The following is a 27,100-nucleotide window of genomic DNA, read 5'->3' as shown; positions in this document are numbered from 1 at the left end:
GGGAACTGAGATCATATTGGGGAAAACTTGACCACCTACTCGAAAGTATAGACTCTCTGTCACCCAACCCTCGGCTTGTCTTGGGAGGCAACTTCAATGCCTGGATCGGCCTTGTTTCCCCACAAAATACAATATTTCCTGGACTAAACTTGGAGGACGAACCTGAAATCTGTCAGAGGGCAGCAATGGACACCACCTCTAACCACGCTGGGAAATATCTTTGTGAACTTATAATTAAGCATAACCTTTTGTTATGCAATGGTCACGGTCAAGGGGATAGAGATAATCTCTTCCTTTCCCCAAAGTTTGATCTTGATCCTGTAACAGCAACTAGTTCCTAGAAGCTGCTATTCAAACCTGGATCAGACCCGGCCAGTTACCTTGTAGTCATGGATCTGAAGGCGCGGACAGTTTGCTGAGATCTAAGCAACGCCCAGATCTTTGGCCGATAACTGGAGACTGAGGCTCATTGCAATTGGTAGGACAGGAAGGAGGGAGGTGAACAGTAGGTGGCGCCAGAGCCAACAACAGACGCAGCCAACCAATTCCGATTTGCCCTATTCTTCCCATTCTGTTGGAAGATTCGGGAGAGATGAAAAAGCACATACTGATGAACCTGCTTTCGCAGGAGGCAGTTTGGGCCACCAACCTAGATGGCTTTAGAAGAAGATTAGAGAAATTCAATAGGCTCTTCCTATGCTCTTAATGGACCAGTTTTCATTGCCTTTTTCTAGAGTTCTGCAGTGACACCTGGACTGCTAGCATCCTTTAGGCTTGGTTGTGTGGGACTTCCTGGGTCTGAAGTTCTACAAGGTGGTTGGCACAGCACTAAGCTCCTGATTTCTTTCTTTCTCATCCCACCAGGTTTTGAATGGATACTTTGTGCACTATTTTGCCCCCAAGGACCTCCCTCCATTGCCGAAGAACGTGGTGTTTGTGCTCGACAGCAGCGCCTCCATGGTGGGAACCAAGCTGAGGCAGGTGAGAGTCTGGAGTTCTGGCAATTCATTACCCTGACCCTCTGCCTGATGGCATCAAAGCTCCTTCTCTGGGGGGGGGGGTGTTGGACCTGCATTCCCACTGCGTTTGGTGAATGTTGTTGTTTAGTCGTTTAGTTGTGTCCGACTCTTTGTGACCCCATGGACCAGAGCACGCCAGGCACTCCTGTCTTCCACTGCCTCCCGCAGTTTGGTCAAACTCATGTTGGTAGCTTCGAGAACACTGTCCAACCTTCTCGTCCTCTGTCGTCCCCTTCTCCTTGTGCCCTCCATCTTTCCCAACATCAGGGTCTTTTCCAAGGAGTCTTCTCTTCTCATGAGGTGCCAGAATATTGGAGCCTCAGCTTCAGGATCTGTCCTCCCAGTGAGCACTCAGGGCTGATTTCCTTCAGAATGGATAGGTTTGATCTTCTTGCAGTCCATGGGACTCTCAAGAGTCTCCTCCAGCACCAGAATTCAAAAGCATCCATTCTTCGGCGATCAGCCTTCTTTATGGTTTGGTGAAGAGATGGGACTAAAGGAAATTCCTTTCTGATGATCTAGAGATGAAGGAAGTTCTGCTAGAACGAAGGCAGTTGGTGTTGTGTCTTGCATCAGATTGTGTTGCTCTGGAGTTATTTGCATGGACCAAAGGGGTCTTTCACCTCTCTGGGTCCCCTAAATTCACTCCCCAAAGTTAAGCCGCGGCCTCACCTCAATTAAGCCCAGTTTGCTGAACAGGGCAGAAATGAACAACTAAAGGCTTAGCCACCTATGGCTGGGAACAAAGGATTAAGTCTTTTTCCAGCCAGGAGTTGGTGTGAACAGGCCAGCTCTGTTTTAGGTCAGGGATTAACCTTTGCAAGCACTTTTACTTTCCTCCTGATGGGGCTCGGATTAGGAGGAGGGTTGGTTTGCACAGTACAGTCTCAGGTTAACCCTCAAAGAGCTGTGCTCAAACCCCAGCAGTGAGTTTTGATCTTGCTGCTTTTATTTTTTTAAGGTGTGTGTGCTTCAATGGTGCACTGAGTCGTTGTCATAATCTTAAAGCATGAAGACAGCAAAACATATATGTATAATGTTTTCGGAAGGGAGGAACTTAAAGGGTTTGCCATCCCAAGAGCCCCGAGTTAAGGAACATATTGCAAAGACTGTTAACTATACAACTTTTAGAAGACATCTGAAGGCAGCCTTGTATAGGGGAGCTGTTGATGTTTGATGTTTTATTGAGCTTTTATATTTGTTGGAAGCCACCCAGCGTGGCTGGGGCAACCCAGTCAGATAGGTGGAGTATAATAATAATAGTAGTAGTAGTAGTAGTAGTAGTAGTAGTAATAGACATGAACAGTGCTTAGGCTACATTGGTATCATGTGTTTAAAGTGCTATGATACCACTGCTATGTCACTTTAACAGCCATGGCTTTCCCCCCCAAATTCTGGGAGCTGTAGTTTAAGGGTACTGAGGAAACCCTGCTACCCTCAGGCTGCATAAGCCCCTATTCCCATGCTGTAGTCCCAATGAAAATTGCAAAACAACAACAGTGACCCACACCTCATCCTATTAGTCCTTTGATGGAGGAATTGTGATCCTCCTAGAATCATAAAATTGTAGCGTTGTAAGGGGCCCTGAACTGATACAACCTCCTTTAATGAAGGAATCTTTTGCTCAATGTAGGACGAGGGGGATCTAACCCAGGCATAGGCAACCTTCAGCCCTCCAGATGTTTTGGCCTACAACTCCCATGATCCCTAGCTAACAGGACCAGTGGTGAGGGATGATGGGAATTGTAGTCCAAAACATCTGGAAGCCCGAAGGTTGCCTATGCCTGATCTAACCCTTCTGCCCCTGATGAAAGGCAGCAACAAAAGCTTCCTTCCAGCAGGGGGCAGTGCTCATTAGGACTGGTTGGGTGGAAGGCAGGGAGATTGACACTAGGTGGCGCCTAGGACTTGCCGATTGGAAGGTTGGAGGTTCGAATCCTCACGACGGGGTGAGCTCCCGTTGCTCGGTCCCAGCTCCTGCCAGCCTAGCAGTTTGAAAGCATGCTAGTGCAAGTAGATAAATAGGTACCACTCCGGTGGGAAGGTAAACAGCGTTTCCATGCGCTGCTCTGGTTCGCCAGGAGTGGCTTAGTCATGCTGGCCACATGACCCGGAAGCTGTACTCTGGCTCCCTCGGCCAGTAAAGCGAGATGAGCACTGCAACCCCAGAGTCGGCCACGACTGGACCTAATGGTCAGGGGTCCCTTTACCTTTACCTTTACCTTTACCTTTACAGCAGGAATAAGGAATAAAACCCTACTGTTATTTTCAAACTATATTTGATCATGGCAACCACACAATAAGCATCATGTCTAGGTGCCATGTTTGCTAGGAAGCGATTTTAAGGGCAGGAGGCAACAATACAGAAATGGGCTTATCTCTACAGCTAGACACAGGTCCTGTTTCTTTCCTGGGAGTGCAATCTAGGAAGTTGGAACAAAGCCCTTATTATCAGAGGCCGTGGGGAAGCTTTGCTCCCTTCAGTTCTGCACACTTTGCTGGAGGGGAAAGCGATAGCGCGAACGAGGGAGTGCGAAGACGGGAAGAGGAATGTGAGATGTGCTGAGAAAGGCAGATTTCAAGTTTTGGAAATGGGCTGGAGGTTAAATTTAAATTACAGATAGCCTGCCTGGCGGGATGATTAGAAAACCGCCCGGACTGCGGAAGGTGTTTGGGGCTAAAGGTTATCCGCATGGCTTCTTGGCAGGATTTCTGCGCCTTTCAGGGATGTGTGCCAGGTAGACATTCAATCGGAGACGCTTCCTGCACGTTTAAATCTTCCAGGAAATGAGGGAGAGCATTTGTCGATTTAGTTTGCTGTTAAAGACACTGGAGATTTGGCTTTTAAAAAGGGTGACAGTTTTAGAATTTGAGGTCACCCCATGCAGTTGGTTTAGCAGGATAAAATGAAATGAACTACTGTATGCCTCTTTTCCGAGGTGAAATCATAGAAAAGGCAGTCTACAACAGAAATCTGAGTGCTTTTGTTTATCTCCTGTCTGCCAGGTTATCTGACAATGCCTTATCTGATTGCCTTTCCTGGTAGTCTGGCCATTCCTTTGAGATGGTAATCACTTAATTCCTGCGACAATGGGAAGGTTCCCTCACCCTCTCCCTCCTTGCAGAGAAAACATTTGGTCAGTCTGGGAGTCAAAATGGTTTCAGGAGTGTATTCCTGTGCTGCTCCAGACATGTGGTTTATATATTTATGTACGTGTTTGCTTGGTACATTTACGACCATTTATTATATATCTAAGACCTTAAAATTCTTATAACATGTGCCACAAAGTGTGGTGAGGACACGGAGTTTATGCCCACTTCTGTTTGTCCCATGATTTCTAAACACAGGTCTGAAAGGTTTTCCTTTTCCCCCACTGCTTTCCCTGGGTTTATTGCTGAATTGGAACAAACATCAGCTGAGTTTTCTGTGTACAGTTGTACCTCCGCTTACGTATCCCTCTGGATACGTAAACTTTGGGATGCAAACGCAGCAAACCCAGAAGTATTTTTCCGGATTTCACCACACACATATGCGCAGAAGCGCTAAACCATGCCGCACGCATGCGCAGAAGCGGTCCTCTGGTTGTGAATTCCTCAGGATGCAGCTGGATCTACGGAACGGATCCCATTCACAACCGGAGGTACAACTGTATGGATGTTTTTTTTCCAATTGAGCAGTAAATTGTGGGTTTTCCTAGGGAAAGTGGATGAACAAAAGAAAAACTGCTCAGACCCAAAAAACAGACAAATTAGAAGGCTCTTCTTATACAGTGGTACCTCGGTTTTTGAACGTCTTGGAAGCTGAACGATTCAGAACCCAAACGCTGAAAACCTTGAAGTAATTGCTTCCGTTTTTGAATGCGCCTCGGAAATCGAACGGCTTCTGCTGCATGTTTTTCAATTTTTTCCCATTGGCTTTGCCGATCGCCCTTTGCGCCTCGGTTGTCAAATGTTTCAGAAATCGGACAGCCTTCCGGAATGGATTACGTTTGACAACCAAGGCACCACTGTATTCCCAAGGGCAGAGCAGAAGGATGCGACGGCTGTGTCTGTTTCTAACAGATGAAGCTGCGAGTCTTGTGATGAATGAGGAGCTATGAAGAGGATAGCCATCTCTCGATAGTAGAGCGTCTGCTTTGCATGTGAAAGGTCTCAGGTTCGGTCCTTAGCATCTCCAGAGGGGAGATGGGAGATATTCCCTGCCAGAAACCTGGAAAGCCTCCGGAACAAAGTTCAGGGCTAGAGCAGATGCTCTCCTTGCGGGAGATCTTGGGCTCAGTCCATGGCATCGCCAGTTAAAACAATAGACAGCTGAGAAACATGGACTCAGAGAACTGTAGAGCTGGAAGGGACCCCAAGCTCTGGTTACCAGATTTTTTTCAGTGAATCTGGGGACACTTCTTCTTTTTTTTGAAGCTGAATAGCAACAGGGAGTCAGTAGTGGGGATGGTGAGGCAAAAAAAACCTGGGCCCAAGCAAACATGCATATTGTATAAAGGTGCAAAGCCCTTCTTTCACACACCTGTGTCTCCCGAGCCTTCCCCGACATCCTTCCCACTCCCCCCTTTGTTTTGACAGATTGGGGGAGGCTCAGGAGTTGTGGGTGGGTGGCCGTTGCCCAGGAGGGGTGTAAGGCGCACGGTTTATCTGCCAGGCAAGGTGCAAAGCCCTTCTTTCCCACCCTGTGAAACATAAATGCCCAGAGTTTTTAAAAAACTGGGCAATGGCCGCCTGCCCGCAACTCCCGAGCCTCCCCCGATCAGTCAAAACAAAGGAGGAAGGGGGCAGGAGATCTGTACCACTGGACGTCCCCGGTTCCCCTTCGGCAGTAGTGGCATCAGCGGCAGTAATCAGCCTGGAGCCAGCCTGGTGGTGCAGTTGGCTCTGGCTGGCTTCAGGAGCTGCTCGCTGCCATGGCACCCACCATTTTTCCTCGCCAGAAGTCCCCATATGATGGCAGTGTTGGAATTCTGCCTGGGTCAGAGGAATGTGCCACAGCGTAGGCACCGGCAGATATTCCTGTCGACCTCCCCGCGTCTCCCAACCTCTGCTGATAAGCAGGCGAGGTCCGGCGATTCTTCTCAGATGTATGAGAGGAACACACCGTTCTTCCTCTCTCCCCTTTGGTGTCCCCAGGGAGGGGAAAGAAGCAGACAGAAAACTATTTACATCATTTATTTCTGCCTCTTACATCAGTACAGAGAATCATGTCTGCACTCAACAACAGCAAGAAGAAACTCCTCCCAAGTACATCCAGTACGGGTCATATGACACACACACACACTGAGCTAACATCCGGTGCTCAGTACAGAATGGACTGCCCCTTTGTTCCCATGGCAACAGTCACAAACATCCTGTCTGGCTTTCCAGCCACAAGCAGCTGGCTGAGCTGCTAGAGCCTTTGCTTGCTGCAGCATTGGTGCTTTATGGTAACATACTCCCCCTAAAGTATCAATGTGTGCTGCGAGCAAAGCGTCATCCAGAGAAGAAAACAAACAGTTGTTATATTTATAACATTCCCCTGTTGTTTCAGTTCCACCCTTGGAACTACCCGCCACTGGTTTCACCAGTGTACCTCTCTGGTTGTCTGGCTTCCAAGGAATGAGTGCTTCTGCATTACCTTGGCTAGCTACTCTCTGTTGTGTCTTTGTCTCTGACTTAGACACTGCTTCAACCTGCTTTGAGTTGTTAACAATAGCAACACATGCAACAGCTAAGTTAGCAAACTCCTTTGAATACCTCTTGGGTGGTACACCCTTTGTAACTCTCTCAGACCTGCGTATGAGGTTCTGATCCTCTGTGCTCACTGGTTCAACCTTTGGACTCTGTTGAGAACCAGTAGCAATCAGTGGTTCTTCCTTCATCTGTGAAGGTCTATCCATTGTGTGAGATTTTCTCTCAATGACTGTGACAACTGAGCTGTCTGAGCTATCGCTGTCATCATTAGTACTACTGAACTCAATAAGATCAAACTCATCATCATCATTATCATCAGAATCCTCTGTGGGAAATGCGTGAACAATCAACCTCTCCTGTTCAGGAGCACTCTCTAGAAACTTTGTGAGAATCACCTGACCAGATTCAGACAAAATTACTCTGTAGAGACCTTTTTCATAACCTACGAAAATGCCTCTGGCATTCTTTACTCCACCTGGAGCTTCTGTTCTCACATGAGACCCGAAAACCTTAAAATAGGCAACAGAAGGTTTTCTATTGAACAGCTTCTCAAAAGGAGAACATCCCAACTCTGTTGAGACTTTTCTCAACCACACATGAAGATAGGACGCTAGCGATTCGGCCCAATATTCATGTGGCAAATGTGAACTCAGCAATTGCGCATTCATCCCCTTTTGCAATTCTTTGTTCACTCTTACACAGACCCCCCTGTTCCACGCTTCTTGTGAAACTGCAACTTTATGGTCTATCCCTTTTCCATCCAGGAACTTCTGAAACTTCTGCAACAGAAAAATTTGCTTCTCATCTGTGAAAAGACATTCAATGTTAGCATCATGCATACTTTTAACCTTGTCACAAAATTCCTGAAACTTTTCTAAAGTTTCTTGCGGTTTCTCCATCATATAAACCCAAGAATAATTAGTGAAACAATCCACACACAAAAGGTAAAATCGTGCACCGCCTCTAGATGGTTCTAGAGGACCAATCACATCAGCATACACCCGCTGAAATGCTCTGTCGACCTTCTTGGTCTTGGTGCTCTCACTGGTCACACCTGCAAGAGAGATTTCGTTAGAAACAGAAGAATTACATTTCATGTAATCACTTTGATCAAAAGTCAACAAATACAGTCCATCTTTCTCTTTGGCAGTAAGAAACAGTTCTCCATCTTTGTAGATCTTGCAGCTTTTAGCATCATAGGACAGTTTCAGTCCTTTCTTTGCAATCTGCGACACGCTCAGCAGATTAAATCTCAGTTCTGGAACCAGGTAAACATCATTTATAGTCAAGTTCAGACTCTCAAGATACACAGTCCCAATTCCAGTCGCTTCCAACTCTTGACCGTTGGCCTGTTTCACAGTGAAGCTTTGCTTCTTCAACGTCGAAAATAGTCCTCTGTGCGGGCACATGTGAACCGTTGCGCCCGTGTCAATTATGAATGCGTTCCCAACATCTGGCGTGGTTCCTTTCGCCATCATAGCCTTTGCAGGTTTCACCTGGCACTTGGTACGGCTTTTGCCTGACGCCTCAGGCTTCGTAGAGCTGCTCTTTGCTCCTCTTGACTGGCGCGGCTTCTTACAGTTTCGCTGTAGATGCCCAGTCTGTCCACAATTGTAGCATCGGATAGCACTCAATGCTACACCATGCTTCCCAGTAGCATCATCAGTGGGGGAATTAGAACTCTGTTCTTCCCTCCCCCTGTCTTTTTCTTCCAGTGCAGCAAGTCTGTCGTGTTCATTCAGGACCACAGCACAAACTCTCTCCGCGGTCAGCTGCGCGGCCGGTAGGGAACCAAGCTGACTGGCAACAACCTTGTAGGTGCGGCTAAGGCTGTTTATCATCATGAAGCAAAACACTTCCTCCTGAAGACGGAAATTGCGTTCCACCATCTGTTGACGCAGAAACTTCATTTCTGTCAGGTGCGCTTGAACATCTCCATCAGGCGCAAGTCTCAGATTGGTCAATTTCTCAAAATACAGCAACGCTGAAGAACCAGCATCTCTCTGATGCGTTGTACGCAGCGTGTTCCAAACCTCTTTCGCATTTTCTAAATGCTGAACATGCACCAACTGATCATCTGAGACACACAGAATTATAGCAGTCCTGGCCCTTACATTCTGTGACTCCCAACCTCTGGTTGGTGCTGCAGGGATGGGGTTTTCAATTACATCAAAAAGCCTCTGATTCTGCAGCAGGGCCTTCATCTTTACAGACCAAGATGAATAATTGTCATTGGTTAAGGGAGGTGGGCAAGGCAAACCTCCCCCTTTCTTGGCATCCATCTTGAAGCCAAGCCTCCAGCTCACAATGTCAAACAAACTGTAAAATCCAACAGTTGTTTTTTTCTTTCTCACGCAGCAAACTGCAAATTGTTTACGCTCTTTGCACCTGGCAGCTAAACTCAGGCTGCTATTGAAAAGTCCCTTCCAAGAGCTCGTAAACCTTGTAGCCAAAACATTCTCTGATTTTGTTTCGCTTTCCCGGGCTCACTATCACAGTCCAGCCCCTTTGCCAGTAACTTTCCAACTTTCCGTTACCTGGCAACAATGCATTTCAATAGGACTTCTTATCTACCACAAAAATTTGTGGAATGCAGGCTTCAGCCTTCAAGCTGCAGGCCTCTTCCTCCGGAGCTTTTGTTTTCTTTGAAACGCAGCTCCGTGAACCAGGGAATTAATCTTCCTGCGTTCACACTTTTAGCCCGAAATGCAGCATACCTTGAACCTTGTTGCTCTGGAAAACACCTCTTCTTTCCATCAGCTGTCTGTGGAGCCTCTGGCTGCTTTCAGACGCTTCTTTTCCTCCTTGGAGCAGAGGAGGACAATCCACCAGCCTCTCATGCAGATGTCCGATGAATCGCAACCATCCTCTGCTACCACTGTTGGAATTCTGCCTGGGTCAGAGGAATGTGCCACAGCGTAGGCACCGGCAGATATTCCTGTCGACCTCCCCGCGTCTCCCAACCTCTGCTGATAAGCAGGCGAGGTCCGGCGATTCTTCTCAGATGTATGAGAGGAACACACCGTTCTTCCTCTCTCCCCTTTGGTGTCCCCAGGGAGGGGAAAGAAGCAGACAGAAAACTATTTACATCATTTATTTCTGCCTCTTACATCAGTACAGAGAATCATGTCTGCACTCAACAACAGCAAGAAGAAACTCCTCCCAAGTACATCCAGTACGGGTCATATGACACACACACACACTGAGCTAACATCCGGTGCTCAGTACAGAATGGACTGCCCCTTTGTTCCCATGGCAACAGTCACAAACATCCTGTCTGACTTTCCAGCCACAAGCAGCTGGCTGAGCTGCTAGAGCCTTTGCTTGCTGCAGCATTGGTGCTTTATGGTAACAGGCAGGTGCCACAGCAGCAAGCAGCAAGCAGCTTCTGAAGCCAGCCAGAGCCAACTGCGCTACCAGGCTGGCTCCGGGCTGCTGAGACTGCCACTGCCATGTTTCCCTGGGACAGATTTGCAAATCTGGGGACATTCCGGGGACGGAATTTGTCCGGGGACAGATTTGCAAATCCGGGGACTGTCCCCGGGAACTGGGAACGTCTGGTAACCCTACCCCAAGTGTCGTCTAGGCCCCTGCATCCATGATGGATGGCTATCCAGCCTTGAGACTTGAGAGAGGCACAGCATTCTCCAGGTCGGACTGAAAAAAACACAACCACCTCAGCCAGTCAGTGTATACAGTGCTGAGTCAGTATATAAGGCAGCTTCCTGTGTTCCTAAGTTTCTTTTTTAAAATATATATATATATATATATATATATATTTATTGATTTTCCAATATAAAATTATAAAAAGACACCCACTTTATCACCAACATCCTCTTTTTTGGACTTCCATCAGCTCATCTCATAATTCTCCGTCTTAATCACTTTTTTTTCACATTCCCTAATTTATATTGCAATATAATAATAGTTTAACCCATCTTATTCTTTTTAACAATATTTCTACTATTAATTCTCACAGAGCTTCCTGAAAACTTACAAACGTTGTCTGATTATCACATAATTTTTTCATATAATCTGTAAATTTATTCCAGTCCTCAGTGAATTTCTGGTCTCGCCAGTTCTGGATCCTTCCTGTTAGTTTATCAAGTTCTGCGTAGTCCATTAATTTCATCCTCCACTCTTCAATCTTAGGTAGTTCTTCTTGTTTCCATTTTTGGGCCAATAATATTCTTGCTGCTGTTACTGCATATAAAAACAACTTCCATTCTTATTAATTTCATTTCCTATTATTCCTAATAGAAATGCTTCTGGTTTCTTTATAAATGTATATTTCAACATTTTTTTAAACTCATTATATATCATTTCCCAGAAGCGTTTCACTTTTTTACATTCCCACCACATATGATAAAATGTTCCCTCTTTTTCTTTACATTTCCAACATTTATTACTTACTTTATACATTTTTGCTAACTTTACTGGTGTTACATACCATCTATATATCATTTTCATCACATTTTCTTTTATTGTAGTACAAGCAGTAAATTTCATTCCTTCATTCCACAATTTTGTCCAATCTTTTAATTGTATATTATATCCAAAATCTTTGGCCCAATGGATCATAACCGACTTAACCTCCTCATCCTTTGTATACCATTCCAGCAGCGTTCCTAAGTTTCTTTGGTCTGGCTCTGTGTACAGAATGGCAAGATAATAGTCACCGAACATGTAAAGGAAAGTGGCCCTTAGCCTCCGAGTGGATGAAAGGAGATGGACGAGGCACCAGAATGGGGTTATTGTTGCCAGGCCATTACTTCATAGGAAGTTTGCTGTGTGAGGCAAAGCAAGTGCGTTCTGAACAGCTGAGCTCTTGTGTCCCTATGAACTGACTTGACTTCCACTTCCCAGCCGGGGCCACCTCCCCGCCCCCAACCCCCGGCCCACGCTGCGTAACAACGGAGGGATTGTGTGAGACAAATATCACCAACAACGGCTCCCATTTCAGAAGGACCTCCGTCTGGCCTCATGCCGTCACCTCAGCTTCTGGGAATGAGCCTGTCACTAGTTTGGACAGGTGGAAAGTGCCCAGTTAGCATTCTCCCAACTGCCTTTGGTCTCCACGACTTGGTCCAGAGATGGAGAACCTAGAGCACTCCAGTGGTTGTTGAACTCCAACTCCCATCAGCCCCAGAGAGCAAATGGTCAGAGGTAACAGGATCTGGAGTACAACGACCTCTGGAATACTACATGTGCTGAGGAATTTCAAGCAGGGTTAAAGGATGTATGATTAAATGATTATTGAACAGTTGCAACAAGGTGCTCCCCTCACACACAGGAAAGGAGGAGGACCCAGAACCCAGGTGTGCTCGCCCTTAAATAGACATTTTTAATTGCCCGCTCTGGGGTCCAAGACCACCCCTCCATACCTACATCGCAGAAGGGGTGTAACCCAAGACCACCCCCCACAAACATCATACCTGCCTCACAGAAAAGGTGGTCTACAACAGCAATTTGAATGTTGTTGTTTTTCCTGTCTGTCAGGTTATTTGATAATATCTTATCTGATTGCCTTTCCTGGTAGTCTGGCCATTCCTTTGAGATGTTGATTTCCCAATTCCTGAGACAATGGGAAGGTTCCCCCTCCCTCCTTGCAGAGAAAACATTTGGTCAGTTTGGGAGTCAAAATGGTTTCAGGGCGGTCTTCCTGTGCTGCTCCAGACATGTGGTCCACATAGCCATGTACGCGCCTGGCCGGCACACACACACACACACACACACACACACATATATATTTGTTGTTGTTTAGTCATTTAGTCGTGTCCGATTCTTCGTGACCCCATGGACCAGAGCATGCCAGGCACTCCTGTCTTCCACTGCTTCCCACAGTTTGGTCAAACTCATGCTGGTAGCTTTGAGAACACTGTCCAACCATCTCGTTCTCTGTCGTCCCCTTCTCCTTGTGCCCTCCCATCTTTCCCAACATCAGGGTCTTTTCCAAGGAGTCTTCTCTTCTCATGAGGTGGCCAACGTATTGGAGCCTCAGCTTCAGGATCTGTCCTTCCAGTGAGCACTCAGGGCTGATTTCCTTCAGAATGGATAGGTTTGATCTTCTTGCAGTCTATGGGACTCTCAAGAGTCTCCTCCAGCACCATTATTCAAAAGCATCCATTCTTCGGCGATCAGCCTTCTTTGTGGTCCAGCTCTCATTCCATACATCACTACTGGGGAAACCATAGCTTGAAGTATACGGACCTTTGTCAGCAAGGTGATGTCTCTGCTTTTTAAGATGCTGTCTAGGTTTGTCATTGCTTTTCTCCCAAGAAGCAGGTGTCTTTTAATTTGTGACTGCTGTCACCATCTGCAGTGATACATATGACCTTAAATTTTTTATTTCAACAGAATGCTTGACTAGATGACTTTTTGACCACACCCTTTCTTATGGTCTTATGTCTCCATTTTAGAGATGGAGCACTGAGGCTGGAGATAGAATGGGTGCCTCAAAAAGCCACACGGCATGTACATGAGCAAGGATTTCAACCAAAACTAGTGTCTCGGGCCTGTGTCCAAAATGCTCCCTACTGAATCACATCAGTGCTAGAAAAGTTTCTTTAAAAACACACACAAAAACCCCCTCCATTGTCCTTGATAGCCCTTGGATCCGACCCCAAGGTCGCCAGCTGGAGAGATGACTCCAGATTCCATTGCGGTGGGTAATGTGTTTTGCCATGACATCATCAGCTTCCATTCGAGATCACAAGGGAAGTTGAACAGAGACGACTAAGATGTTTCGGATGCTCTCCAAATTTATCCTTGCATCTGGGACCAAGAAGCCTTCAATATTTGAAGACGGAAAGGGAATGGACTTGGCACGGGGCTCTTCAGGGAAGCTGTTGTGTTAAATATCGGATTGCAGGCAGCAATCATTTAGCACTTGAGTCTGTCAAATTATATAACCCCAAATGTAGAAAACGTTCATCTGGGTGGACGTTTTTGACTTTGGGCTCTTTCATCGCAGGCGCCTTGAAAATATTATCATTATAATTAATTTTATTTCTATACCCCTTTATATTTTTAAGAGAAGAAAAATCTCAAAGCAGTTTACAACCAACATTAAAAGATCAAAACAAAGCATTACAGAAGAAAATCCAATATACATTCAAAGCAACATGATTAACAGGGAACTGAAAATATCACCTTAAACATTTCAAAACAAGGCATTGCTAAAGGAGGTCAAATATAAAATACACATATATTTATTTATTTATAAAAAATGTATTTTTATTAAAGATTTTCTTGATTTACAAATGTATGTGCAATGTCTCTCTCTCTCTCATATTTTTTTCCCCATGTAACTTTTTTTTTTTTTTACAAATCAATTTCATTTGTTGAGACATTAGGAAGAATAGGGGGAAAGATGAGTGGGGGTGGGGTCGGGTGGCGATGTTTCTATTATACTTAATATATGTGGGGTTTTGTGTCAGTGTTGCTTGTGCAGGTTCTCTGCTGTTCGCTTGTGTTCCTTTGGTGGTGAGAGAGGTTGGGGTTGGTCAAGGGTGTGGCTGTTCATTTGTGGTTGGCTGTGGTGGTCTTTGTTTTCGTGTGTGAGTGGGGTGGGTGGGTGTTTTGGATCAGGTTAGCCATATTGATTTGTATGCCGTTGGTGGATTAATGTCATTGTCTTGTTGGGCTGTGTATGCGATAAAGGGGAGCCATACCAGGGTGAAGGCATCTTCTTCTATTTGTCCCTGTGTCAGTTTCAGTTTATTGGTTAATTTTTCTAGTAAGGCTGTTTCCCATACTATTTGGTACTATTGGTCCATGCTTATTCCTGACAGGTGTCTCCAGTGTCTGGTTATGATGTTTCTGGCTGCTGAGAGTAGTAAAATACACATTTATAACAGCATCATTAGCGAGAGAAGAAAACATTATATTAAACAAAGAACATGCCAAAGATTTCAGAGACAGTGAATGTGACTGACGAGCCAATCAGATTGAGAAGACCCAAGTGACATAGATGATTGCACATCAGTCAGTAGGGACACTTAGAAAGGTGCCACATAAAATACTCATTACACAGTTGTAAGAAAATGATATTTTAGTGTGGTGGCATCCGAACTTTGGAACTCCCTGCCCATTGACACCAGACAGTCTTAAATGTTTTTAAACTGTTTGCTTTTTTTACAGTTACTTTTAATAGTTCCTGTAAACCACTCAGAGGTTTTACTATAATCAATTGCATATGAATATTGCTAAATAAATAAATAAATGGTATCCAGGAACAAAACAAATTACCTCATACTGGGCCAGACAATTGGTCCTTTTAGCTCAGTTTTGCCTCCTGGTAGGATTTGAATCCAGAACCCTCTGCGCACAAAGCCGCTGCTCTGTCACTGAGCTTGGGACTTTCCTGTCCCCCCTCCTTCTGCAACAAATCTGTTCTGGGGGTTCCTACTACCCTTGAAGAAGATTCGGGGGTTGTATGGGAAGAAAAGAGGGTATGGGACTACAAAAGTATTAAAAGTATCTTTGTATTTGGGGGGGAGGAATTCAGACAAATCTGGAATCCTGGGAATCTAATTGCAGTGTTGGGGATGTTTGGGTTCCAAAAAAAGGCAAATAAGAGGTTAATTAAAATATCCATGGCATGGAGAACGTGCACAGTTAAAGTAGGGATGTTTTTTTTGCAAAGCAGCAATCGTACTGTGTATCAGGAAAGGCTCACCAAAGTACACTAGTGGCCAAATTTGAGGAAACCTTTTGGGAAAAGTGTGTTTCCGGGGTTTGATGGCTCATAACACCACTTTTATTTTTAGTAATGCCATAAATTTATATATCAACGGAATGATAATTTAATGAATAATGCAATGCAACAAAATTTGTTCAATTACCTGTATTCTATCAAAAGGTATAGCCAAATAACCACAAAAAGGAAGCACAACTTGCTTACAGTAATGTGTTTTGTCCGTGACAGCACATTCACACATACATGTAATCTCTTGGTACTTCGGTAAGTGTTCTTATTATTAATTTAATTTGCAGACACTGCCCTTCGTCTGTAGATCTCAGGGCGGCTCACAAAGTAGAATCAATCAATTGAAATAATAATAATAATAAAACCAGTTGTAAACTGTTGCAAAGTGCATGTATACATTGCTGTATCTAGTGTAAATATACATCCAGGTTGCGTCTCTCGTTTCAGACCAAAGATGCCCTCTTCACTATTCTCCAGGATTTAAGGCCTGAGGATCACTTCAATATTATTGGCTTCTCCAATCGAATCAAGGTTTGGCAACAAGACCAGCTGGTGCCCGTGACTCTCAACAACATAAGAGATGCCAAGATCTACATCCATAACATGTCCCCTACTGGAGGTACTCCTGGTGTCAAGGGGGTGGGGGGATGGCTTGTGCTTTTTCAGTGAACCTGCGACTTCATTTATGGCACAACACATAAAGGAAGGCTGCACCAGAGTAATAAATTCCATATTATTATTATTATTACTAAATAATCATCCTTTCTGAGACAGAGGTGCTCTACACTTTTGACTAGACTTACGATCCAAATGGTTGGACAGTGTTCTTGAAGCTACCAGCAACAACAACAACAACGCAGGTGGCGCTGTGGATTAAACCACAGAGCCTAGGACTTGCCGATCAGAAGGTTGGCAGTTCGAATCCCCACGACGGGGTTAGCTCCTGTTGCTCAGTCCCTGCTCCTGCCAACCTAGCAGTTCGAAAGCACGTCAAAGTGCAAGTAGATAAATAGGTACTGCTCCAGCAGGAAGGTAAACGGCATTTCCGTGCGCTGCTCTGGTTCGCCAGAAGCGGCTTAGTCATGCTGGCCACATGACCCGGAAGCTGTACGCCGCCTCCCTTGGCCAATAAAGCGAGATGAGCACCGCAACCCCAGAGCCGGCCACGACTGGACCTGATGGTCAGGGGTCCCTTTACCTTTACCTTATGATCCAAAAGTTCAGCAGGTGCAGCTTTCTTCCAGAGCCGCATCTCTAGGCTGAGAAAAGCTATACCTGTTGGATGTCAGCCTTTCGAGCCGATCTTAAAGGCACAGAGACAAGGTACTGGGACTTGGAAACAAAGGAGGGGTTGCCTCCTCCTCCTACAAGAGGAGAAAGCAACCCAAATGTGTTGGCCTGTCTCCTCTCAACCTCCAAATCCATGTTCTGTGAACATAAGGCCACCATGACTAGTGGCTATGGATAGTCCTCCATGAATTTGTCTTAATTCCCTTTTGTGAAAATCTACATGTCATACACAGACAAGTGAAAATGAAGTTTGCCTTTTCCTGCAACGCTAGGAAAGACTCTCGGTCCTCCAAAAAAGAGATATTGTTACGAGCCTCTAGGTACTGGCTCATCACAGGAGGGAATAATTTTTGGCATTTACCATGCAGAGCTGTGAAGCCAAGGGGTAGGGTGGAATCAACTTGGTTGTTGACACACACATACTGAAAGAATTAGCTTTCTCGCCCAGTGGGACATTTCCAAAGAACCTTAGGTAGCTTTAGTCCAACCGTGGAACAGCAAACTCAGCGCTGATGTACTTTATGTTAATGTTTTGTTTAAAGGGGAAAAAAATAGATTGATAGAAGGAGATTTCACTGGAAGCCTAGATCCAGGTTTGGGGCAAGCACTCTTTGGCGAGAGAGCTCCAGCAGAGATTTAAAATCACAAAACGTGCAGCAAGGTTGAAATATACTCAGAGTCGCAAAGTGATTTCATGCTCTTTATTCAGCTCATGGTGGTGAGGAGGAATGAATAATTGTCCCCTCACAGTATCTGCTTTATATACATTATTTACACAATGGGCTGCACATGATTGGCTAATTCTGGAATTCTACTGTAAGCCAATCAGGTTGTGGATTCACTTCTATCTGGAGCAGGATTGGGTGGTTCCTGCCAACCAATCATACTGCTGCATTGTTCTAGGACCAATCAGACTGCTGCATTCTGAATCCTATTGTTCTAGGACCAATCAGACTGCTGCCTTTTGGATCCTATTGTTCTAGGACCAATCAGACTGCTACAGTTTGGATCCTATTCAACTCAGTACATAACACCCCTCCCCTCTAAGTTCCAGTCCTGCCCGGGAGGTCGCATTCATAGTCCTCAAGGTATGCCGGCGGCCTACGTGTGCGTTGTGGCCTGGGGTGTTCCCTGGTCCGGGCTCCGGGTTCTGGCTCGTGTTCCAAGGATGCTGGCTGTGATGCGGCTGTTTGGTCTGGTGCAACCGGCTCGCTCAGTCGTGGTTCTGGTTCCGGTGTCCTTTCGGCCTCACGGGTCCTCCCTGTATTTACTGATTCTGCCTCTCCTGCTGGCCCCTCCTGCTCTATGGGCCTCACTGCCCCGCTGTTCCCTTGGGACTCCTCTGACCTGTCCTCCTCCTGGTTTTCTCCCGGGAATCGTCGCCGTATCTGGTCGCAGTGGCGGCGCCAGCATTGCCCCCCATCCGTTAGCACCTCGTACGACACGGGGCCAGTGACCCTGGTGATTGTGGCGGGTACCCATGCTGGGCCTGCCCCAAAATTCTTTGCGTACACTGGGTCCTGGGCCTCGAAGGTCCGGGGGTTCCTGCCTTCCCCCACCACTACCTCATCCTGAGCTCTATCGGGGTGAAGGCGGTCCAATCTGATTGCAAGGCGCCGACCCATTAGTAGTTCAGCGGGGCTCCGGCCAGTCGTTGAGCTGGGGGTGCTGTGCTGTGCTAGAAGGAATGTGGCAAGGCGGTACTCCCAGTCCCCTTGCGTCATGCGGCGAAGGGTGTCCTTGGTGGTCCGCACCATGCGTTCTGCTTGGCCATTGGTGGCAGGGTGGAACGGCGCCGAACGGATGTGGCGGATGGCGTTCTGCGCTGTGAAGGTTTGGAATTCTCCTGACGTAAATGCAGTCCCGTTGTCTGAGACGAGAGTGTCAGGGAGCCCGTGGGTTGCAAACAGCCTGCGTAGTACCCGGATGGCTGCGGACGTGGAAGTGGACGGTACCAGTGCGACTTCCAGCCATTTGGTGTAGGAGTCCACCACTATGAAGAATGTTTTCCCCTGAAAGGGGCCAGCGAAATCCACATGCAGGCGTGACCATGGTGCTCGGGCGGACTCCCAGGACTGGACTGGGGCCCTTGGGGGATCTGGGCGGGATTCTTGGCAGGCCTGGCAGTGTTTGACCCAGGCCTCTATCTCTCCATCGATCCCCGGCCACCACACATAACTCCTGGCAAGGGCCTTCATTCTTACTACCCCTGGATGTGTCTCGTGTAGGGCTGTGAGGACCCTTTTGCAGAGGGGCTGGGGAACAACGACTCTGCTTCCCCATAACAGGCACCCCTTGTGGGCCGACAGTTCATGTTTGCGGGTTGTGTAGCCGGCGAATTCTGGCCCGGGGCTGCTGCTGGGCCATCCCCTCCACACCCAGTCCAGGACCCGGGAGATGACCCTATCTTTCTTGGAATGGTGTGCAACTTCTTGTGCCTGAATGGGGCGGTCGGGAAGCAGCTCCAGGCTCATAACCTCTTGTGCAGGTGCTGGGTCAGGGCCTGTTTCCGGTAGTGGTAGCCTGCTGAGGGCGTCCGCATGGCCCATCGCCTTCCCAGGTCGGTGAATCAGTGCATACTGGTAGCTGGCAAGGAAAATTGACCACCTGAGGACGCGAGGAGACAGCACTTGGGGGGTCTGCTTTTCGGGGGCAAACAAGCCAAGCAACGGCTTGTGGTCAGTCACCACGGTGAAGGGCCGCCCGTACAAGAAATCATGGAATTTTTTTACTCCCTTTACGATTGCCAGACCCTCCTTGTCGATTTGCGAGTAGTTCCGCTCGGTTGTGTTGAGTGTCTGGGAAAAGTACGCCACCGGTACCTCTCTTCCATCCGGGAGTTGGTGCCCCAGGACAGCTCCAATGCCATAGGGTGAGGCGTCGCATGCTAGCACCACCGGCAGCCTCTCGTCGAAGTGTGCCAAGACCGAGTTTGAGACAAGCAAGTCCTTGACTGCCTGGAATGCGGCCTCCTGGCGCTGGCCCCACACCCAAGGGGCCCGCTTGTCCAGGAGTCTGTGTAGGGGCTCCGCTACCGCCGCCTTGTGGGGAAGGAAGGAATGGTAAAAGTTCAATAGTCCCAAGAAGGCCTGAAGTTCAGTCTTGCTCTTGGGCGCTGGGGCATCACAAATGGCCCGTACCTTGTCCCCAGTCGGGTGGACCCCTTCTGCGTCCACCATATATCCCAGAAAGTCCACCTGAGGCACTCCTAGTAGACATTTTTCCCGCTTCACCTTGAGACCCGCCGTCTGGAAACGGTGCAGAACGGTGCGGAGGCGGTCCTCAAACTCCTCTGGTGTGGGGCCGGCAATCAACACATCATCGAAGAAGGGGGTGACGCCAGGAATCCCTTTAAGGAGAGAGTCCATTATATTCTGGAATATGCCTGGTGCCACGCTGACACCGAATTGCAGCCGCTTTACCCTGAACGCTCCTCTGTGCGTCACAATCGTCTGTGCCTCTGCTGTGGCCTCATCTACTGGCAGCTGTTGATATGCTTGGGCCAAGTCCAGCTTGCCAAAAATTTTCGACCCAGCCAGGGTGGCAAGGACATGGCTGACCACTGGCACTGGGTATGCGTGGGCCGTGAGGGCCTTGTTTATGGTACATTTGTAGTCTGCGCAGATGCGGACCGAACCATTAGGCTTGACGGGTGTGACGATTGGGGTTTCCCAGGGAGCATTAGGCACCGGCTCCAGCACTCCTTGCTCTACGAGTCGGTCCAATTCCTCGTCTATACGGGGTTTCAAGGCGAACGGGACCCGGCGGGCCTTGAGCCTGACCGGTCGTACTGCGGGGTCAAGCTGTAGCGCAATGGGGGGGCCCGTATACTGTCCCAATTTCCCATCGAAAACCCCTGGAAATTCCTTGCATATGGCGTCCACGTCCACTTGTAAGCTAGTGTGGTTCACCCCGGTGACAGCTAGCCCCAGTGGTCCAAACCATGCCAATCCCAGTAAGCTAATGTAGGGGCCCTTGACCACAAGCAAGTCCAGTTGCCGCGTCCGCCCTCGGTATTGCACCCTGAAGGTCCCCACCCCCATTGTGGGGACCTTACGTTTCTGGAAGTCCCGGAGGGTGAATGGGGCCGGCCTGAGTTTGGGACCCCCAGTGGGACACAGTTTCCTTAAGGTCCTTGCCGAGATTATGGATAGAGTTGAACCCGTGTCAAGCTCCATGCGGCATGGGGCCCCCTCTATCTGTACCTCTACATAAATTTTCTCTACGTTGGGGTGGGGCAACTGGTATACCTGGAAGTCCGTGAGCTCCGTCGAGTTGCCTTGGTGCGTTGGGCCCCGGGACCTGGGGCTCTTGGATTGGTCATCTGATGCCTGGTGTCGGGTGGGCCGAGCCCGACACACCCGGGCGATGTGTCCCGATTTTCTGCACTGCCTGCACTCTGCGTTGCGGAAACGGCAGGTCCTCCTCTTGTGACTCTCCCCGCAGCTTGCGCAGTTCCCTCCTTCTCGTCGAGGCAGCTGTGGTCTGTGCGCTGCTTGAGTGCGCTGCTGTACTCGGTGCACCTCCTCCCTGTCAGATCCTGAGTCGTCGGTGAGGTCTTCATGGTGGACCCTCGGTTGGGATGGCAGGCTCGGCCGTGCCTCTTGGGTCGACCTCTCGGCAGCTTCTGTTGCCAGGGCCTCCTCCAGAGCGACCTGGAACGTTAGGTCCTTCTTAGCGTAGAGGCGCCGTTGCAGCTTCTCATCCTTCAGGCCACCGACGAGGCGGTCACGAAGCGTGTTCTCCAGCTCTGAGAAGTTGCAGAACCGGGCGGCTTGGCGGAGAGAGGTCACAAACCCAGTTATGGTTTCCCCAGGGGCTTGCCGCTTTGCGTAGAAGGCATTTCGACGAGCCACCACTGAGGGCTGCGGCGAAAAGTGCCCCTTCAGCTGTTCCATTATTGTTTTGTATGGAACAATAGCGACGTCTTCAGGCGCAAGGAGAGCCCGGGCGATTTCAAACGTCTCCTCTCCGCAGACGCTGAAGAATATCGCCCTCTTCTTGGCGTCTTCTTCGTCGGTGACCCCTTTGGCTTCTAGGAGGAAGGTGAAACGGGAGGCGTACGCTTCCCAGTCTCCAGATGCTGGGTTGAATGGCGAGAAGCTGCTGTTGGCTGCCATTCTGAGTTCCTTGTGCCCCGGAGCTGAAGCCTGGATACACGGTGCGAGGCAGCGGTGCGGCAGTTGGCGGTGCTGCGGTGCTGTGTGTGGCAGTCAGCTCAGCGGGATCCCACCTTCGTCGCCAGTGAAATATACTCAGAGTCGCAAAGTGATTTCATGCTCTTTATTCAGCTCATGGTGGTGAGGAGGAATGAATAATTGTCCCCTCACAGTATCTGCTTTATATACATTATTTACACAATGGGCTGCACATGATTGGCTAATTCTGGAATTCTACTGTAAGCCAATCAGGTTGTGGATTCACTTCTATCTGGAGCAGGATTGGGTGGTTCCTGCCAACCAATCATACTGCTGCATTGTTCTAGGACCAATCAGACTGCTGCATTCTGAATCCTATTGTTCTAGGACCAATCAGACTGCTGCCTTTTGGATCCTATTGTTCTAGGACCAATCAGACTGCTACAGTTTGGATCCTATTCAACTCAGTACATAACAAAGGTAAAGCATGGAAATATAGGCTGTTAGACCAGAGCTTTCCAAACTTTTCATGTTGGTGACACACTTTTTAGACATGCATCATTTTGCGACACAGTAGTTCAGTTTTAAGGGACGCGGGTGGCGCTGTGGGTTAAACCACAGAGCCTAGGACTTGCTGATCAGAAGGTTGGCGGTTTGAATCCCCGCGATGGGGTGAGCTCCCATTGCTTGGTCCCTGCTCCTGCCAACCTAGCAGTTCGAAAGCACGTCAAAGTCCAAATAGATAAATAGGTACCGCTCCGGCAGGAAGGTAAATGGCGTTTCCATGTGCTGCTCTGGTACTCCAGAAGCGGCTTAGTCATGCTGGCCACGTGACCCGGAAGCTGTACGCCGGCTCCCTCGGCCAATAAAGCGAGATGAGCACTGCAATCCCAGAGTCACCCACGACTGGACCTAATGGTCAGGGGTCTCTTTACCTTTACCTTTAGTTCAGTTTTACTAGCGGACAAAAGGTTAAACTAATCCCTTTCCAGCCCTGGGAGGGGTGTGTGGAGCGTTCGCAAAACACAGCTATACACTGCAGCCGACACACTGCAGTCATGACACATAGTTTGGAAAGCTCTGTGTTAGACCTTTAAAATATTGCCTTTTAAGTTACTTCCAAAACTACCCACTTACCACACGCTGGGTAAGTTAAAAATGGTTTACTTACAAATGCTTCAAAGGTCAGATTCATGTGTTTTTCCATACAGCAGCAAGAAAACACAGGCAGTATCAGTGGCGGAGGAAGGGGCTGAGCAACTAACTCCCTCTTCCCCATGCCCCGAAAGGTTAATTCTGTTGTGTCTTCCTAGGCACAAACATCAATGGAGCCCTACAAATCAGCACGCAGATCCTCAATGACTACATCACCCAGAACGACATTGAAGCTCGGAGCGTCTCCTTGATCATCTTCCTGACGGACGGGCGGCCGACGGTTGGAGAGACGCAGTCCGCCAAGATTGTCAGCAACACCAAAGCGGCCATACGCAACAGGTTCTGCCTCTTCACCATCGGCATCGGCAACGACGTGGACTACAAACTATTGGAGAGGCTGGCGCTGGAGAATTGTGGGATGACGCGGCGGATACAGGAGGACGAGGATGCTGCGGCGCAGCTGAAAGGGTGAGTAGAGAAAACACAACCAGTTTTAGCCCTGGCTGTTTGGATGTTCTGTTTGCTGGGCGCAAATCCAGCTGTGGACTTTGGTGGGACCTGGGGCACTTTCACGAGGCAGTTTGTTGCGGACTTGTTGCTGCTCGTAGCGACGTAGGAAGTTGCAGAGTCGGACCATTGGTCAGCTTATTTTTTATTTTTGTTTTTATTTAAATTAAGTACATATCCATATTGGGACCTGGGTGGCGCTGTGGGTTAAACCACAGAGCCTAGGACTTGCCGATCAAAAGGTCGGCAGTTCGAATCCCCGCGATGGGGTGAGCTCCCGTTGCTCGGTCCCTGCTCCTGCCAACCTAGCAGTTCAAAAGCACGTCAAAAGTGCAAATAGATAAATACGTACCACTGCGGCGGGAAGATAAACGGCGTTTCCGTGTGCTGCTCTGGTTCTCCAGAAGCGGCTTAGTCATGCTGGTCACATGACCCGGAAGCTGTCTGCGGACAAACGGCGGCTCCTTCAGTTTATAGAGTGAGATGAGTGCCGCAACCCCGTGACTGGACTTAACTGTCAAGGGTACCTTTACCTTTAATCTAGCTCTGCTGATACAGAAATGAAACATTTCTTTCTTCTTCCAACATACCAGAGTACTTATGGTCGGAAACCAATCTGAGGATCTCTCCTGGCTCCCCGTCAATGTTGAAGCAGACCATTAGCTTGCTCAAGGGGAAGCTGCCTTGGCCAGTAAAGCGAGATGAGCGCGCAACCCCAGAGTCGGTAACGACTGGACCTAATGGTCAAGGGTCCCTTTACCTTTACACATCCATATTACATATACAAACAAAATAGAAAAAAAGAAGGAAAGAAAGAAAATATAAAGAAAATATAAAGAAAAGAAAAACTAAAAGAAAAATACTCTCAAATACACATCTTATATAAGGAATACAAGCCATATTGTGGTCCTCTTCTATTTTAGTAATATCTCCTTTTGCTACTTGTGGCTCGACTCCCTGATTTATATATTGGCTTCCCTCCACTCCCAAATGGTCCCTAATAATACATATTTCGGTTATCTGTTTTCAGTTAGTAAGTCTGTGGAGAAATATTCTAGTTTCCTGTGGGGTTAATAATAATAATACTAATAATAATTTATTATTTCTGCCCCACCCATCTGGCTGGGTTTCCCCAGCCATTCTGGACGGCTTCCAAGTGAAGGTTAAAAATACATTAATCTACACTATTTTTATTTTTTAATAATAATTTTTATTAGTTTTCAAATACAACAATCCAATAACAATGCCTCATTATAACAATGCCAGATTAATAATAGCAATCACTGAGATGCCAAATTATACAATCTTGGTCCCCCCCCCCCCCGGTGCTAGAATTAATGGTTTGATAATTTACTGTATTTCTGTGTTCCAAACTCTTATACTTAAATTTCAATTATGCTCCAGTCAAGATACCAATCCCTTATATCGCAACTGCAGTTTTAACGACTTCCATTCGTATCGACACATTAAATGATTTGTACACCTACAGAGGTGAAGCATTCAAACTCACTCCTTCCTGTGTGTGGCAATTATTCTGTCCGTAATGTTTCTTCCTCTCCCCGTAGAATATTATGTCTGTCTGTTGCCAGTTCTTGCTGGGCTAGTGTCCCATTGTTGTTTCAGAAGTTCTCCATTCCTCTGTCCCTGCTTCATTGTTTTGCAACTTTAGCAGCAGCTGCAAAAGTCGCACTGTCTCCATAAAAACCCTGTTTTCGCCATCTCTCTCTCTCAGCTTGGAAGCAAGCTGTCAAACTCCAAATAACTTCCACAAGGCAGTTTGCTGTGGACTTTGTGCTGCTCGTAGGGACATAGGTAGTTGGCGAGTCAGACCACTGGTCTGCAATAAACTAAAATCTGCCCTGATTGCCTTATGGGGGACACAAGTGTTATTATAGAGTCCTTTGCAGATTCTCCATCGGTCGGAGAAAATAACAGAGGCCAACCAGAGAATATTGAGAAGCAAAGCAGCTAGTAAGCCTGATCTTTATTGAACTGTTGCAACAGGGCACTCCCCTCACTGGCGTGCTTCCAAATTGCTAGGTTGGCAGGAGCCGGGACAGAGCTCACCCCATCACGGGGATTCGAACCGCCGACCTTCTGATCGGCAAGCCCGAAAAGCTCAATGTTTTAGACCACAGCGCTGCACAAGTTGGAAATCTGATGCAGGGCTATTATATTTATCTGCTGTAAGGACGCTTGTCTGCTTCCACTATGCTCTGCTTATATATCAGTAATGTCGCCCCTTGGATGCCCTTCTCAATAACAAACTGTACCTACGCAGATTCTATGACGAGATCGGGACGCCTCTTCTTTCCGACATCCGGATCGATTACCCTACAGACAGCGTGGAGCAAGTGACCCAGAACCTCTTCCCCAACTACTTCAATGGGTCTGAAATTGTCATTGCCGGGAAGCTCTTCAACAAGACAGCCGACCGCTTACATGTGGAGGTGACAGCCAGCAACAGCGACAAGTATGTCCTTCTGAAAACGGACGTGGCCGTAGACCTCTCTGGCAAAAACCATGTCGGACTGGTCTCTGGAGGTGCCGAAGACCCCACAGATGATCAGAACTATGTCGAACGGACTTGGAGCTACCTCACCATCAAGGAGCTGATGACCTCCTGGCTGAAGAGCGACGACAGTGAGGAGAAGGAGACCTTGAGGGAGAGAGCCGAGAAGCTGGCCCTCGCATACAATTTTGTCACCCCCTTCACCACGCTGAAGATGAAGGAGCTTGCGAGCCAGGCGGACCTCCCAAAGGAGGTTTACACCGGCCCATCAACTGAAGGAGTTGGGGAGATTGTGCAGGGACTTCAAGGTCACCGGGCACCATCAGGTAAGCATGATGCGCATTTTCTTATGTTCTGAGTCCCAAGAATGGTGTGCAGGTATTATGTCAAACGATGTGGGAATGCAATGTGTCTGTCACCATGCAGTTTAGTTGTGGTCTTGGTTTGAAGAAGAAGAAGAAGAGTTTGGATTTGATATCCCGCCTTTCACTCCATTTAAGGAGTCTCAAAGCGGCTAACATTCTCCTTTCCCTTCCTCCCCCACAACAAACACTCTGAGAGACTTCAGAGAAGTGTGACTGGCCCAAGGTCACCCAGCAGCTGCATGTGGAGGAGCGGGGAAGCGAACCCGGTTCACCAGATTACGAGACTACCGTTCTTAACCACTACACCACACTGGCTCTTCTCACACTGGTTCTTCAAGTTTTGGGCTTTATGTAGCCTATTCATGTACAAGGAGAAGGTTTCAGCAGGCTGGGGGACCCCAAGGCTTGCAGAAGTTAGGGAAATATATGGTGGGGGCAGAGGCCCCAAAACAGCCCCAGGAAGGCTGAGTGGCCATGGAAATCAGGCCGATCATTGGGTGGGGGGAGCAGAAAACTCGATGGCAGGGGGAATGAAATGGAGAACTGTGGAGCAGGCAATGTCATTTAAATCCCACATAAACGGATTAATTTAAATTGAGCCACAACTACCGTATTGGCCCGAATATAAGCCACACCCAAATATGAGCCGTACCTTTAAAATTCAAGGGGGGGGGGAGGAAAAAAGATAATACAGTGGTACCTCGGGTTACGTTACCTTTGGGTAATGC

The 27,100-nt window shown here is 47.8% G+C and overlaps 1 protein-coding gene and 1 long non-coding RNA gene across 2 annotated transcripts in view; both read left to right on the top strand.

The window, feature by feature from the left end:
• Positions 1-27,100, top strand: part of LOC308486517 — a 244,170-nt gene that overhangs the window by 204,003 nt on the left and 13,067 nt on the right. The window lies entirely within an intron of this gene.
• The window catches only part of ITIH5 (inter-alpha-trypsin inhibitor heavy chain 5), a 69,530-nt gene that overhangs the window by 29,363 nt on the left and 13,067 nt on the right, over positions 1-27,100 (top strand). The window contains exons 7-10 of the mRNA XM_081022729.1: positions 865-981; positions 15,853-16,024; positions 23,147-23,456; positions 25,777-26,333. Coding sequence (XP_080878855.1) covers positions 865-981; positions 15,853-16,024; positions 23,147-23,456; positions 25,777-26,333 — 1,156 coding nt within the window. The remainder of the gene's footprint in view (positions 1-864; positions 982-15,852; positions 16,025-23,146; positions 23,457-25,776; positions 26,334-27,100) is intronic.

The sequence above is a fragment of the Podarcis pityusensis genome (assembly GCF_964106645.2).
Source record: "Podarcis pityusensis genome assembly, chromosome: 10".
Classification (NCBI taxonomy): domain Eukaryota; kingdom Metazoa; phylum Chordata; class Lepidosauria; order Squamata; family Lacertidae; genus Podarcis; species Podarcis pityusensis.
This window is presented reverse-complemented; position numbering and strand designations above follow the sequence as displayed.